At 44.0% G+C, this 16,167-nt stretch overlaps 1 protein-coding gene across 1 annotated transcript in view; it reads left to right on the forward strand.

Annotated features, from left to right (window-relative positions):
• LOC140740240 (intercellular adhesion molecule 1-like) overlaps positions 1-16,167 on the forward strand; it is a 48,869-nt gene that overhangs the window by 19,717 nt on the left and 12,985 nt on the right. The window contains exons 3-5 of the mRNA XM_073069341.1: positions 2,424-2,735; positions 4,256-4,549; positions 6,199-6,480. Coding sequence (XP_072925442.1) covers positions 2,424-2,735; positions 4,256-4,549; positions 6,199-6,480 — 888 coding nt within the window. The remainder of the gene's footprint in view (positions 1-2,423; positions 2,736-4,255; positions 4,550-6,198; positions 6,481-16,167) is intronic.

Genomic DNA, 16,167 nt, shown 5'->3' on the forward strand with positions numbered 1-16,167 from the left:
TTGTCAGAGATTTCAGGATCTTCTGTCAATCCAAATTCCAGATTGGGTAATTAATCCATTGTTGAACACTTCTAATGTAGAATTAACAGGAAAGGTGGAGGAAGAACTAATCTCACTACAAAATGACTTTGAAGTGAAGCCAAGGTTCCAAAGAATCATATCGACTTGATTGCAGAAAGAAATCTCTGAATGATATCCTGCACTGTGGAAACTGATCAATTTGTTCTTTATTGCCTTTCTAACATATTTAGTGGAGCATTGTTTCAGTACAGTTGCCAACCTTCTTTCAAAGCAATGAAGCAGATTGCAAATGACTGAACGTAGAGATCTGAGACTTTTCTGAGCGACATTCTGCCTGATGTTGAGAAGCTGATATCACTGCACCAAACTCGTCTCATTGAAAGGTGAAACAGCAATGAAGTAGCGAACAGTTGGACCACTAATGTACGCTCTAAATCTGTTGATGAAAATTGTTTTTACTGTAATTAAATAAGAAATTTTACTTGAAGCTTAAAATTTGAAAAATTTTGCAATTATTTGTCACTGCTTTGAATTTGCAGTTCCTGTTTTCTTTCACTGTATGCTGTATATAAAAATTCTGTATATTTTTATGTAACAGCCAAAAAGCAGGGGGTGTGTTCCTAGGATGTGGTCTGGCCAAGGGGTCAGTAACCCAGAAAACATTAGGGAACCAGAGAAGTTAGTTATCATTCCACATGAGGGACTTGTATCTGGATTTAACAGTAACATAAAAGCTGCATTCTGTAATTGCCCACCATCTTAACAATTTTATAGGAGCACTATTGAGAGTGTCCTGACAAGCTGCATCTCTGTCTGATATGGGAGCGTTGATCATCAAACCAGAAGCCCCTACAAAGCTCTGAGAATGGCTGAGAGGGTGATAGGGGTCTCCCTACCATCCATCGGGGACATTTATCAGGAGTGCTGCGTACATAGGGCCCTTAGTGTTATTAACTATCCAGCTCATCTATCCAGCATCTTCTTGGACTTTCTACCATCAGGCAGGAGACCATGATGCATAAAAACAGGAACGGTCAGGATGGGAAACAGTTTCTTTCCCCAGGTCATTAATCTTCTGAACTTCCTGCAGCATCACATTCGAAGTGTTATTGGTTAATCTGTTTTGTATCTTACAATATTTAATTTATGCATTTTACATTATGCATAATTCATTTGTAGATTTTTGTCCTTCCTTTCAGAAATTAGTATGTTATGTGTACTGTTGTGCTTATGCCCTGGTTTGGAGAAGCATTCTCTCGTTTAACTTTTTTTATATCTATATCATGACAATAGACTTGCATCATGGAGCAATTGAATTGTTTGGTTTGCTAATGTCTTTGGAGAAAAGCAGTTTGCTTGCTAAGCCTTTAAGTGACTCCAGAGACACCAGAGGTGAATGTTGCGTAACTGAATAAATTGCTGTCTATGTTGGCAGCAACAATTACAACTCGTCACACTGAGCACTGGTGTTCCCCCGGGGCTGCGTGTTGCGCCTGCTGCTATTCACGCTGCTGACACATGACTGCACTGGCAGATTGAGTGCAAACTTGTTAGGGACATTCATGAAAGTTTGAGAAACTTTTAAAGATGATAGACTTAATATAAGGAGTATTTCAATGTCCTGAAGTCACCTGAAATGACAGTGAATATAAAGAAAGGTGGGACAAATACAAAATGCTGGAGGAACTCAGCAGGACTGGCAGCATCTGTGGAAAAGAGTAAACATTCAACATTTTGGGCTGACACCCTTCTTCAGGACTGAGAAGGAAGGGGAGAAGTTGGGGGAGGGAAGAAGGAAGTACAAGATGGCAGGTGATGGGTGAAACTGGGCAGGCAAGGAGATCAGATGAAACAAATATTCTGTCTGGGTAACCTTCATCGTGATGGCATAACAGTGAATTGCCCTCTTCCTCACCTTCACCATTTCCCCTTTCCTGTTTCTCTCTCTCTCACCTCATCTCCCTACCTGCCCATCACCTCCCTATGGTGCTCCTCCCCCTTCCCTTTCTTCCCTCATCTTCAGTCCTCTCCTGTCAGATTCCACCTTCCCCAGCCCTTTACTATATCCCTTTCTCCAATCAACTTCCTTGCTCTTAATTTCAACCCCTCTCCCTCTCCCGGTTTCCCCTATCACTTACCATCTTGTACATCTTCCTCCCCTCCTCCCACCTTCTTGTTCAGACTTCACCCCTTCTTTTACCAAACCTGATGAAGGGTCTCGACTCGAAACGTCGACTGTTTACTCTTTTCCATAGATGCTGCCTGGCCTGCTGAGTTCCTCCAGAATTTTCTGTGTGTTGCTGTGGATTTCCAGCCTCTTTAGATTTTCTTGTGTTTGACACAAGTATAATGTAGATTTGTAATTTGAATGAATTTTGTTAACATGATTCTCCTTTTGACAGATCGAAACTTAAGCATTGTTCCACCTCCTGAAGTGCTGGAAGTTAACAAATCATATCAGCTGGAGTGCACTGGCCCGAAGGTCTTTCCAAATAACAGACTCGTACTCACCTGGCTCAGAGGGAGTGAGACTGTTCAACATAATTCCACAGCGGACCCAGGTCTCCCGGAAGATGGTCCATTGAAGAATGTCCTTAATTTCATTGCAAGTATTTCTGACGATGGAATGGTGTACACCTGCTTGGCAGATTTGATCTTGGACTCTAACACGACCAGACAGATCGCAAATGCCTCTGTGACTCTGCAAACGTATTGTGAGTTCCATTTTGAAATCGATCTGCCCCCCCTCACTCCCCACATTGGTTAAGAATTGGCAAAAATAAACAATGAGTGGCCCTGTTTTAAAAGCTTTCACATTCCTTGTTTTATCTGTTCAGCAAAAATTATTTATCTTGAACTAAGACTGAAAGTTTACAACTTCAGGGAATCATGGAAGTGGAAGAGATTATTTGGCTGCAGATCACTGAAACAATTCCAAACTCCTGCAAATTCGGCACTTTTACCCGATACTCCCGTGTCCCTCTTGGTGGTCAGTGCAGGTGGTGGGTATTGGATAGAGTCATAGAAAAGTACAGCCCATCTAGTCTTTGCGGAACCATTTAATCTACCTCCACCCATCAATCTGCATCAGTGCCATAGCCCTCCATACCACTACCATCCAGGTACCTATCCTAACTTTTCTTAAGTGTTGAAATCGACCACTTGCACTGGCAGCTCATTCCACATTCTCTCAGCCATTTGAATAAAATAGTTTCCCCTGGTGTTCCCTTTAAACTTTTCACCTTTCACCCTTAATCCATCACCTCTGGTTGTAGTCCCACCCAACCTCAGTTGCCTGCTAGCATTTATCCTATCTCTACCCCTCATAATTTTGTATGACTCTATGAAATCTCTTCAATCTTCTACATTCCAAGGAATAAAATCCAAACATATTCAATCTTTCCACATAACTCAGGTCCTGCAGTCCAGGGGAAAATCCTTGTAAATTTTATCTGCACTTTTTCAACCTTATTTACATCTTTCCAATAGGTAGGTGACCAGAATTGTACACAATACTCATACTCCAAATTAGGGCTCACCAATGTCTTACAAAACTTCAACATAACATCCCATCTCCTGTACGCAATACTTTGATTCATGAAGGTAAATGTCCCAAAAGCTTTCTTTATGACCATTCTTTAGGGATCAGCCCTTCTCTTGGACCAGTATGGGTGGAACAAAATAGATTGAAAGACTACAACACGGAATAGGCCCTCCTGGCCCTTCGAGTCACGCTGCCCACCAATCCACCATTTTAACCCGAGCCTAATCGCTGGACAATTTACAATGACCAGTTAATGCACCAACCAGTACATCTTTGGACTGTGGGAGAAAACCCACAAGGTCACGGAAAACGTATAAACTCCTTACAGGCAGCATCAGGAATTGAACATGGATCGCCCGCACTGTGAAGCGTTGTGCTAACCACTACATCACCGTGCCGCCCCAAACCAGCCACTCATTGAAATCACACTCATGATAAGTCAGTGAGAGTTTGCTCCTGTATCACTGCCCACAGGAGGAGCAAAGAGTTAGATCTTTGGGATGCCTGAAGAGCTGGAAGAGTTCAGAGAAAGGGCAAAGTGTGGAAACTGCTGATACTGATGTGGGTTTGATGAACTCCCGGTTGTGTATAGAGGCTTGTAAAGGTTTAGTCAGTTTTGCATCATTCCATCAGTATCTGAAACACGCCAAGGCAAACCAATGTACAGTGAATTTCTTGTGTGTATTGCAGCTTTTCCAGAGCCTCCAACGATCCTCAACAGAGACCCTGTAGAAGTAAATCGGGAGACCACATTGACATGTGAGGTCTCAAACATCTACCCTGCTGAGAAGGTGAGATTAAGGTGGTTTCAGAATGGTGAGGAATGGAATTCAGTTGCCATTAGATCAAATTCCACCACAGTCCAGGCAACAGCTACGTGGACACCACGAGAGATCGGTGTGACTGAACTCAACTGCACGGCAGATTTTGAGAACTATCCATCAGTTTCATCAAAGAATGATAGCATCACCATTGACATGTACGGTAAGTACGCTGGATAATCGAGCACTTTGACTAGACCGTTATCTTTCAGAGTTTCCCACTTGCTCCAAGACAGTCAATCAGGCAGTAACACAGAGCAGATTTTCCGTTAATCAGTATTGGAAACAGAAATCAATAGAATTAAAGGGGAAAAAGGAATATAGGTTTTAAGGGAGGGAGTTGGGGGGGGTTTGATGTTATTGTTCCTGTTCTTCTGTGAGGGAGGGCGTTTGGGGGGGGGGGGGTTGGGGTTTGTTCTAGCTGCCGTTTTCCATGTGGGTGAACTGTTAGTTTTTGTGCAAGGGAGGGGGTGGGAGTGTTTGCCATTTTTGTTTCTTTTCCTTTTGCATGCGGGGGAGGGGTGGTGGTCAATGTCTTTCAACAACCCCCACAATTTTTCTGAATGTCATGGCTGTCTGGAGAAGACGAATATCAGAGTTGTATTCTGAATACAAACTTTGACAATAAAATGAACCCTTGAAGCAGATGTAGTTATTTAGCCGAGGGTTTATTAATGGAGCGGGTTCAATGGAGCATGTGACTAAGCCTGGCCATTAATCAGAATCCGGTTCAACACCATTGGCATATGTCATGAAATTTATAGTTTTGCAGCAGCAGTACAATATCAAGCAGAATAACAAGAACAAATTATAAATTACAAAAAGATATACATATCTGTATAGTATTGCAAAAGAGAGCAGAAACTCAAATACTGAGGTAGTGTTCATCCATTCAGAAATCTGTGTACCAGGATAAGATCCTGTTGCAGAAGCAGCGACCGGCAATTGAATTTGTCAGAGATAGAAACTGAACGTGGGGTCAAAGTCTGCCAGCAAACGGATCCTTAGATAGAAAGGAGACAGAAGTTTGCAGCAAAGTTAAATCAGAATCAGGTTTATTATTATTGACATGTGTTGTGAAATTTTTTTGATTTGTGGCAGCATTACAGCGCAATACAAAATCTGTAAGCTGCAATTAGATATTGTGTGTGTGTATTATACACACTGCATATCTAATCGCAATTTATAGTTTTTTATTTTATTTTTTTTATTTTATAAAAATATACGCACATATACTTCGTACATATACTTATATATAGTCAGTAAAATATAATCCACACAGGCTCTCACCCTCACAATATACCAAAGTACTTCATACCCAGGGTGCAATATATAAATTGTAAGTTGCAATTAGACACAGGTGCGTGGAGACACACCATTGCTTTGAAGCAAAGTGCCATCTGAAATGACTGAGAAACCACTGACTGGTTACTACCCAAGCCAACCCTGTTGTGGTAGCGAATGACAGCTTTACCATGATTGCTCAGACTTAAAAAGACATTGTAAATAAATCTGTGTGTATATGTGTGTGTGTGTGTGCTGCAAAGTTCCACTCAGCAGGAAGCTCTGAACCAATGTGTCATTTGCTTTGATGAGATTGGGTCAGGAGTGAATGACGCTGGGAACTGTGGGAGGGGAGTTTGATAATTCCGGCAGCACCTTCTTTAGCCACTAGACACACAGTGAGGTAGGTGGGTGCTGTACCACAGACAGACTTCAACAGAGTCGCATTTGCTACCTCAGTCTAGTGGCGCAGAAGGGCTGCAGAACTCACTTTGAGAAAGTTTCTAACAATGTTTTCTGTTGTTACAGTTTTCTCCAACCCTGAAATCCACATCCCAATCACCACTGAGGGTATTCCGGTGAATATTACCTGCAGTGTGTTTAACATCTCAGGGGAACTTCAACTCAGACTGAAGAAGGGAAGTGAGATATTAGTGAACAGGTCAGCCAGTACTGGGCTGACTATCTACCACACTGAGAATCCACGAGCAGAGCTGAATGGACAGCAGTTCACCTGCGAGGCCGAGCTGACACTTGACCATCACTCCAACACCATTGTTAAGCGACAGTCCGCCACTCTCACTGTCTGGTGTAAGTGATCTGATTATTGACACTAAAGGCTGTTGAGTTATTTATTTCAAAAGCAGATGAATGAACAACCAGCTCTCCTCCCACTTCATGCAGAACTCCTCAAATTACGGGAGAATCCTGCAGTCTTTCCCCTTCCTTTCCGGTGCTGAAGAAGGGTCTCGGCCTGAAATGTCATTTCCATAGATGCTGCCTGACCTGCTGAGTCCCTCCGGCATTGTGTGTGTGTTGTTTTGGGAGTCATCTCTCCTATTTTAATGCATCAGTACTGTGGAGACGCATGGGGCCATTGTACATTAGTTTCCTTAATAGAAACATAGAAAATGTACAGCACAATATAGACTCTTCAGCCCACAAAGCTGTGCCAAATGTGTCCTTACCTTAGAACTACCTAAGCTTACCCATAGCCTTCCATTTTCCTAAGCTCCATGTATCCTTCCAGGAGACTCTTAAAAGACCCTATCATTTCCACCTCTGCCATCACCGCCGGCAGCCTATTCCACGCACTCACCACTCTCTGCGTTTTTTTTCAAACAAAACTTACCCCTGATGTCTCCTCTGTACCTACTTCCAAGCACCTTAAAACTATGCCCTCTTGTGCTAGCCATTTCAGCCCTGGGAAAAAGCCTCTGACTATCCACACGATCAATGCCTCTCATCATCTTGTACAGCACTATCAGGTCACCTCTCATCCTCCGTCGCTCCAAGGAGAAAAGGCCGAGTTCACTCAACCTATTCTCATAAGGCATGCTCCCCAATCCAGGCAACATCCTTGTAAATCTCCTTTGCACCCTTTCTATGGTTTTCATGTCTTTCCTGTGGTGAGGCGACCAGAATTGAACACAGTACTCCAAGTAGGGTCTGACAAGGGTCCTATATAGCTGCAATGTTACCTCTCGGCTATTAATCCCATGATTGATGAAGGCCAATGCTCTGTATGCCTTAACCACAGTCAACCTGCGTAGCACCTTTGGGTGTCCTATGGACTTGGATCCCAAGATCCCTCTGCTCCTCCACACTGTTGATAATCTTACCATTAATGCTATATTCTGCCAGCATATTTGACCTACCAAAATGAACCACTTCACACTTATCTAGGTTGAACTCCATCTGCCACTTCTCAGCCCAGTTTTGCATCCTATCAATGTCCCATTGTAACCTCCGACAGCCCTCCACACTATCCACAACACACCTAACCTTTGTGTCATCAGCAATTTTACTAACCCATCCCTCCACATCCTCATCCAGGTCATTTATAAAAATCACGAAGAGTAGGGGTCCCAGAACACATCCCTGAGACACACCATTGGTCACTGACCTCCATGCAGAATCTGACCCGTCTACAACCACTCTTTTTGCCTGCTGTGGGCAAGCCAGTTCTGGATCTACAAAGCAATGTCCCCTTGGATCCCATGCCTCCTTACTTTCTCAATAAGCCTTGCATGGGGTACCCTGTCAAATGCCTTGCTGAAATCTATATACAGTACATCTACGGCTCTACCCTCATCAATGTCACATCTTCAAAAAATTCTATCAGTCTCCTAAGGCACAACCTCCCTTTACAAAGCCATGCTGACTATTTCTAATCATATTATGCCTCTCCAAATGTTCATAAATCCTGCCTCTCAGGATCTTCTCCATCAACTTACCAACCACTGGAGTAAGACTCACCGGTCTATAATTTCCTGGGCTATCCCTACTCCATTCCTGGGCTTTCTCCTACAGCATTCGCAACCCTCCAGTGCTCCAGAACCTCTCCTGTTCTCACTGACAATGCAAAGATAATTTCCAGTGGCTCAGAATCTCCCCCCTTGCTTCCCACAGTAGCCTGGGGTACATCCCATCCGGTCCCAGTGAATTATCCAACTTGATGCTTTTCAAAAGCTCCAGTACATCCTTTTCCTTAATATCTATATGCTCAAGCTTCAGTCTGCTGCAAGTTATCCCTACAATAGCCAAGATCCTTTTCCGTAGTGAATGCTGAAGCAAAGTACTCATTAAGTTCCTTTGCCATCTCCTGCAGTTACATTCACACTTTTCCACGGTCACACTTGATTGGTCCTATTCTCTCACGTCTTCTCCTCTTGCTCTTCACATATTTGTAGAGTGCCGCACGGTTTTCCTTAATCCTGCCTGCCAAGGCCTTCTCATGGCCCCTTCTGGCTCTCCTAATTTCATTCTTAAGATCCTTCCTGCTTAGCTTATAATCTTCTAGATCTCTATCACTACCTAGTTTTTTGAACCTTTCGTAAGCTCTTCTGTTCTTCTTGACTAGATTTACAACAGCCTTTGTACACCATGGTTCCTGTACCATACCATCCTTTCCCTGTCTCATTGGAACGTACCTATGCTGAACCCCATACAAATATCTCCTGAACATTTGCCTCATTTCTTCTGTATGTTTCCCTGAGAACATCTGTTTGCACTTTATGCTTCCAAGTTCCTGCCTGATAGCCTCATATTTCTCCTTACTCCAATTAAATGTTTCCCTAACTTGTCTGTTCCTATCCCTCTCCAATGGTATGATAAAGGAGATAGAATTGTGATCACTATCTCCAAAATACTCTCCCACTGAGGGACCTGACACCTGACCAGATTCATTTCCCAATAACAGATCAAGTACAGCCTCTCCTCTTGTAGGTTTATCTACATATTGTGTCAAGAAACCTAACAAACTCCACCCTCATCTAAACCCCTCGCTCTAGGAAGATGCCAATCAATATTTGGGAAATTAAAATCTCCCACCACAACAACCCTGTTATTATTACTCCTTTCCAGAATTTGTCTCCCTATCTATTCCTTGATGTCCCTGTTACTATTGGGTGGTCTATAAAAGACACCCAGTTGAGTTTTTGACCCCTTGCTGTTCCTAACTTCCACCCACAGAGACTCCGTGGACAATCCCTCCATGACTTCCTCCTTTTCTGCAGCCGTGACACTATCTCTGATCAACAGTACCATGCCCCCACCTCTTTTGCCTCCCTCCCTGTCCTTCCTGAAACATCTAAAGCCTGGCACTTGAAGTAGCCATTCAAGTAGCCCTGCACTATCCAAGTCTCTGTAATGGCCACAACATCATAGCTCCAAGTGCTGATCCACACTCTAAGCTCATCTGTTTTATTCATAATATTCCTCGCATTAAAATAGACACATCCCAAACCATCCGTCTGTATGCGTCCCTTCTCTATCACCTGCTTATCCTCCCTCTCGCATTGTCTCCAAGCTTTCTCTATTTGTGAGCCAACCTCCTTTTCCTCCATCTCTTCAGTTCGGTTCCCACCCCCCAGCAATTCTAGTTTAAACTCTCCCCAATAGCCTTTGCAAACCTCCCCACCAGGATATTGGTCCCCCTGGGATTCAAGTGCAACCCATCCTTTTTGTACAGGTCACACCTGCTCCAGAAGAGTGCCCAATGATCCAGAAATCTGAATCTCTGCCCCTTGCCCCAATCCCTCAGCCACGCATTTATCCTGCACCTCATTCTATTCCTATGAACACTGTCACATGGCACAGGCAGTAATCCCGAGATTACCACCTTTGAGGTCCTGCTTCTTAACTTCTTTCCTAACTCCCTGTAATTTGTTTCAGGACCTCCTCCCTTTTCCTACCTATGTTGTTGGTGCCAATATGTACCACGACCTCTGGCTGTTCTCCTTCCCACTTCAAGATATCGTGGACGTGATCAGAAACATCTCAGACCCTGGCACCTGGGAGGCAAACTACCATCCGCGTTTCTTTCCTGAGTCCACAGAATCGTCTGTCTGACCCCCTCACTATAGAGTCCCCTATCACTGCTGCCGTCCTCTTCCTTTCCCTACCCTTCTGAGTCACAGGCCCAGACTCTGTGCCAGAGGTGTGACCACTGTTGCTTTCCCCCAGGTAGGCCATACAATGGGGAACAGTATTCTCCGTCCACACACAGCAAGGTCCCAATGCTGACATGACCGTTTGTGGCACGGGGGATAGGGTGAATGGCAGAGTGAAGACTTCAAGCTGTGCAAGGTCACTTTTCTTGTTACAAAGAGAGTGGTAGCTTCCTGGAATGTGCTCACAAAAGCAGATGTGATTGAACTTTTAAGAGTATTTAGACATGCAGACCTTGTGTCGGCTGTTGAGACTTGTCAGTATGATATCTTGGTCAGTGTGCACAAGATGGGTTGAAAGGCTGTACTGAGTTATTTTTTAATTTTGTACTGTTATATTTATTGAGATACAGCATAGAATAGGCCATTCTGGCCCTTCGAGCCACACCGCCCAGTAATCCCCTGATTTAACCCTAGCCTAATCATGGGATAGATTACAATGACCAATTAACCTCCCAACCGGTACGTCTTTGGACTGTGGGAGGAAACCAGGGCACCTGGAGGAAACCCACGCGGTGACAGGGAGAATGTACAGACTCCTTCCAGACAGTGGCAGGAATTGATCCCTGGTTGCCTGTACTGTAGAGCATTGTGCTAACCGTTCTGTCCTATGTTAAATTAGCTCAGGTTAATTAGAGGAAATATTAAAGGAATTCATACAATTTGGGTAAATATGACAAATAATAAGGGAACACATCTGACATCAGTGTTGGGATGGGAATCTGGGGTTTGGATGGACAAGGTATGATTTGGGAGAATCAGTAGGGCTCTGTGAGTAGCAAATCTTGTCTGACAAATCGGTTAGAGTTTTTCGAAGAGGGGACCATGAGGATGGTGGTCAGGAGGGACAGGGCAGAGATGGTTAACTGGATTCACAAATGGTTTGCCAGTGGTAAGCAAAGGGGAATGGTGGAAACCTGTTTCTTGGGCTGAAGGCCTGTGATTAATGATATCCCACAGAGACTGCTACTGGCATCTTTGTTGTTCGTTATTTATACAAGTAGAAACTATTTGTGTGTGAATGTACCAGGCCTGAGTTTGCAGATGGTACCAATGGTATTGTAGGCAGTAAAGCAAGTTATCAGTAACTACAGGGACATCCTGGTTATCGAAGAGTGGGCCGAGGGCTGGCCAATGGTGTTCAATCCTGATCAGTTTGAGGGTGGGACTCACACAATGAATGGAACCACCCTGGCGAGTGTAGTGGAACAAGTATTGAACAGGCAGGGACTGCCAAAGAGTCACCTTCATAGACACAGATACGTATTCACATGTGAGTAATTGGGTAGTGCTAGTTCATAGACCCCAAATGGCCTGTAACCGTACTATATCTCTAAATAAAATAAAAATTATATCCTTGAATCGTTACAATGAGGCCACTCAGCCCGTCAAGACCTTCCCTGCTCTTTTCAAATTAATCCATTTAGCTCCATTAGCCTTCCAACCTACGTTCCCTCGAGTCCATCTTTCAGCCTGATTGATTCCATTCCCCTCAGCCTTCAGGAACAGAGTTCCACATCAGAAACACTCCACATGAACGAGTTCCGCTCAACTCCCCACGGTTGCCTGGGACTCTGACTTGAAGAACTTCCAACTGACAGGGTCACCTGATCACTATTTGCTCCGTCTAAACCCGAACCAAGTGAAATCTTCTTCAGTTCAATTCAAGTTTAATTGTCATTCGACCATAGATAAATACAGGCAAAGGAGAGAGCGTTAATAATGGGGTCAAGGTGCTAAAACATATTACAGACAGTCACACACAAGAACACATTCACGGAATAAGAGAGTCCAGGTTTGCCTCCTACACTCCTCCCACCCCCACCCAGAAGCACCTCGGCTTGATGTCCAGTTCTTGCGTGTGCAAATTAACAAACCCATATAGGTCATCAGTAAATTACAACGACACAGATTATGCACATATATAGTCCAACCCCCCAGTCACTGTGATCATCTCTCAACTGACCCTGAGACTCTACATCTGTTAGGCGATACCATGGCTTAGAGGCCCAGTCCTCACAAATACAGGAATATAATGAATAGTAATAAAGACACAAGCAGACAAATCTAAATGCATATAGTCCAGACCCCTCGGTTCAAATGGAATCTTCAATCAACCACTATGCTGCCCGCGGTAGAGAATGACGGTTCAGACGCCTCACCCCCAGTGGCTGAAAAGCAAGCGAGCCCGCGGCTTGAGTCCCAAGTCCACTCATTGCCCCCTCTCTGACTCCCGGTGCCCTCTGACCCCCTTCCCATACCCCCTGTCTGAACCCCCCCGTTCTCTCTCTGCCTCCCTGTGTCCTCTCTGAATTCCCACCCACAACCCCTCTCTGCCTTCCACCTCCCGTTCCCCCTCTGTGACCCCCCCACCTCCAACGACTCCATTTCCTGATTCCCCCTCCCCCCCACCCTTCCCAATGAAAATGTTGTATATTTTGTTTTGCTGATTCGTTTCTTTGGAGCCAGGCAACACTGACATGGCCAACTTCTGTTACCTGTTTCTGATTTCCCTTACGACACTGCTAAGCTTCCCTCGTGAACTAATGCCGTCGGTCTGGGGAAGGTGATTGTGCAAAGCTTTTGGTGACTCAGTAAGCGGTGAACAACTGGAATAAACAGTATTTCCACATCAGGGAGCAAACACCAAATGACTGTGTTGGTTTTGTTCTGCTCTTTGTGGGTGGAGCATACCTGGACAGCTTTCCACGTTGTGATCCTGTAACTCACTGAAACATTTTGTCTCGAGGTTTCCTGTCACCTGGCCAGCCTGTTAACAAAGGTCAACATAACTCTGTCCTTCGTAGGTTCCCTTTTGAACCCCAAGTTCCCCTCTTCTGTGACAACTAGTTTTGCAACGTCACAAACTAGAGAAACGCGTCTCATGTTCCCACTCATCTCAGACATGTGCCCTTGTGTTCAAAGTAAATTTACTGTCAGAGTTCATACACGTCACCACATAGAACTCTGAGGTTCATTTGCCTCTGGGCATCCTCAGCAAATCCACAGAATAGTCACTAGAACAGGATCAATGAGAGATCAGAAGGCAATAAACCACAAATACAAATTGAAATAAATAGCAATAAATAACCAGAACATGAGATAATAGTTGTGATTTTATACACCTTTATAAGATCAGTCTCACACACTCCAGATAATACAGTCCGAGCCTGTCCGACATGTCTCTGTGACTCAGCTAAACAGGACTTTTCAAGGAGTAAACAAAGAGGTGGGGAAGCACTGGGACAATTCTGAAACAAAAACACAATGTTGGCAACACACAAGTCGGGCCAAGTTAACACTTCAGATTGATGACTCTTCGTCAGGCACTTTTGGGGACCTCAGGTTAGCTAATGCTGGATGTTCCAGAGAGTATGGAGTGGGGAGAGGGGAGAGGTTTGGGGAATAAGAGACCCTGAATCCAGTCCGAGATGGGTTCTGATACCTGCCCAAAACTTCTAGAAGGTGGTATCTGATTTCTAAATGACATTGAACCCATGAACACTACCTCATGACTTTTTATTCTGCACTACTTATTTTAATTTAACTATTTAATAGACATGTATACTTGGTGTAATTCAGCTTCCTTTATATTTAACAAATCGTCATTGAGCTATACTGGTGATATTAAATCTGATTCTGATCTGTAACTTGTCACCTTTCCTTTCTGTTGCTATTTCCAAGGTGGAGTATTGGAATTATACAATTTCCACCAATATTGAAATAATAATGCTCATTATCTCTCCTTTGAGGATCTCAGGGAAGGATTGGGCTCAGTGCAGGGAGGGTTAAAAGAGTTGAGGCTCAATATCAAAATGCATGATGCACTGCCACCCTGTGGAATTGCTATGAACTGCAGGCTTCCTCAGCTCTCCCCGAAAGCAGGATGTTGCCAATGCTCAACAGGCATTCATACTGTAACGCACATCTTTCACTGTTCTAAATGTGAACCACTGCCAACTACAGGCATGAAGCTTACTGCTGTCAACCCCTGACAGAGATCAGCAAATTATTCAGTAGATGACAAAGTAATTCCATTAGGGATAACGGAGCCACTGTTTCACTGTATTGTTATTGATTGTGATGCTTATCCCAGGTTGGGACCCTAGAACTTGCAGGCATTGGTTTAAGCTGAGAGGGGGGAGGTGCAATAGGACCCTGAGGAGCAACTTTGTCACTGAGAGGCTATATGGAATGAGCTACCAGATGAAAAAAGTCTCAATGGTTCATTTGTTATCACAGTATGTACGCAGTATATAACTGTGAGATTCATCTTCTTCAGACAGCCAGGAAATAAAGAAAAATATGGAAGCCACTCATGCCCCTCCCCCACACAACAAAACTTGCAAATCACCCCAAATTTCAATGGTAACGGCAACAAGAGCATAAAATCCTCCCTCCCCCACACAGAAAAACAAAATCACTGAACTGCAAGAACATCAACCCCCTCGCAAAGAAAAACTTACAAATCGGGCCAAATTTAATTTGCACAGTGGCAACAAGAGCATCAAACTTCAAAATTAAACCACTTATACGGCAGAAAGAAAGAATGTGCAAAAACACATTATAAAAGACATAAAGCTGAAAAAGAGTCACTATATCACAGAGCTTTGGTAACTATGCTAATTACATTTAATAAACCATAAGATAAAGGAGCAGAATTAGGCCATTTGGCCCAATGATTTTGCTCTGTCATTTCATCAATGCTGATCCATTTTCCCTCTCAGTCCCAATCACCTGCTTTCTCCCTGCGTCCTTTCATGCCGTGACCAATCGAGAATCTGTCAACCTCCGCCTTAAATATACCCAATGACTTGGCCTCCATAGTTTCCTGTGGCAACAAATTCCACAGATTCACCACTCTCAGGCTGAAGAACTTCTTCCTCATCTGCAATCTAAAAGGACATCCCTCTATTCCGTGGCTGTGTCCTTTGGCCCCGGACTCTGCCACTCTCCTCTCCAAAATCCACTCTATTGAGGCTTTTCAACACTCGATAGGTGTCAATGAGATTCCCCTCATTCTTTTGAAGTCCACTGAGTACAGGCCCAGAGCCATCAAACGCTCCTCCTATGACAAGCCTCTCAATGCAGGAATCATTTTCATGAACCTCCTTTGAGCCTTCTCCAGTTTCAATTTAGGAGGCAAGTCATTTGATAAGGTACCCCATACAAGGCTTATTGAGAAAGTAAGGAGGAATGGGATCCAAGGGGACATTGCTTTGTGGATCCAGAATTGGCTTGCCCACAGAAGGCAAAGAGTGGTTGTAGATGGGTCATATTCTGTATGGAGGCCGGTGACCAGTGGTGTGCCTCAGGGATCTGTTCTGCAACCCCTACTCGTTGTGATTTTTATAAATAATCTTGGTGAAGAAGTGGAGGGATGGGTTAGTAAATTTGCTGATGGCACAAAGGTTGGAGGTGTTGCGGATAGTGTTGAGGGCTGTCAGAGGTTATGGCGGGATATTGATAGGATGCAAAACTGTGCTGAAAAGTGGCAGATGGAGTTCAACCCAGATAAGTGTGAGGTGGTTCATTTTGGTAGGTCAAATATGATGGCAGAATATAGCATTAATTGCAAGACTCTTGGCAGTGTGGAGGAACAGAGGGACCTTGTGGTCAGGGTTCGTAGAACACTCAAAGCTGCAACGCAGGTTGACTCTGTGGTTAAGAAGGCATATGGTGCATTGGCCTTCATCAATCGTGGGATTGAGTTTAAGAGCCGAGAGGTAATGTTACAGCTACATAGGACTCTTGTCAGACCCCACTTGGAGTACTGTGCTCAATTCTGGACACCTCACTACAAGAAAGACATAGAAACCATAGAAAG

The sequence above is a fragment of the Hemitrygon akajei genome, chromosome 16 (genome assembly GCF_048418815.1).
Source record: "Hemitrygon akajei chromosome 16, sHemAka1.3, whole genome shotgun sequence".
Lineage (NCBI taxonomy): Eukaryota > Metazoa > Chordata > Chondrichthyes > Myliobatiformes > Dasyatidae > Hemitrygon > Hemitrygon akajei.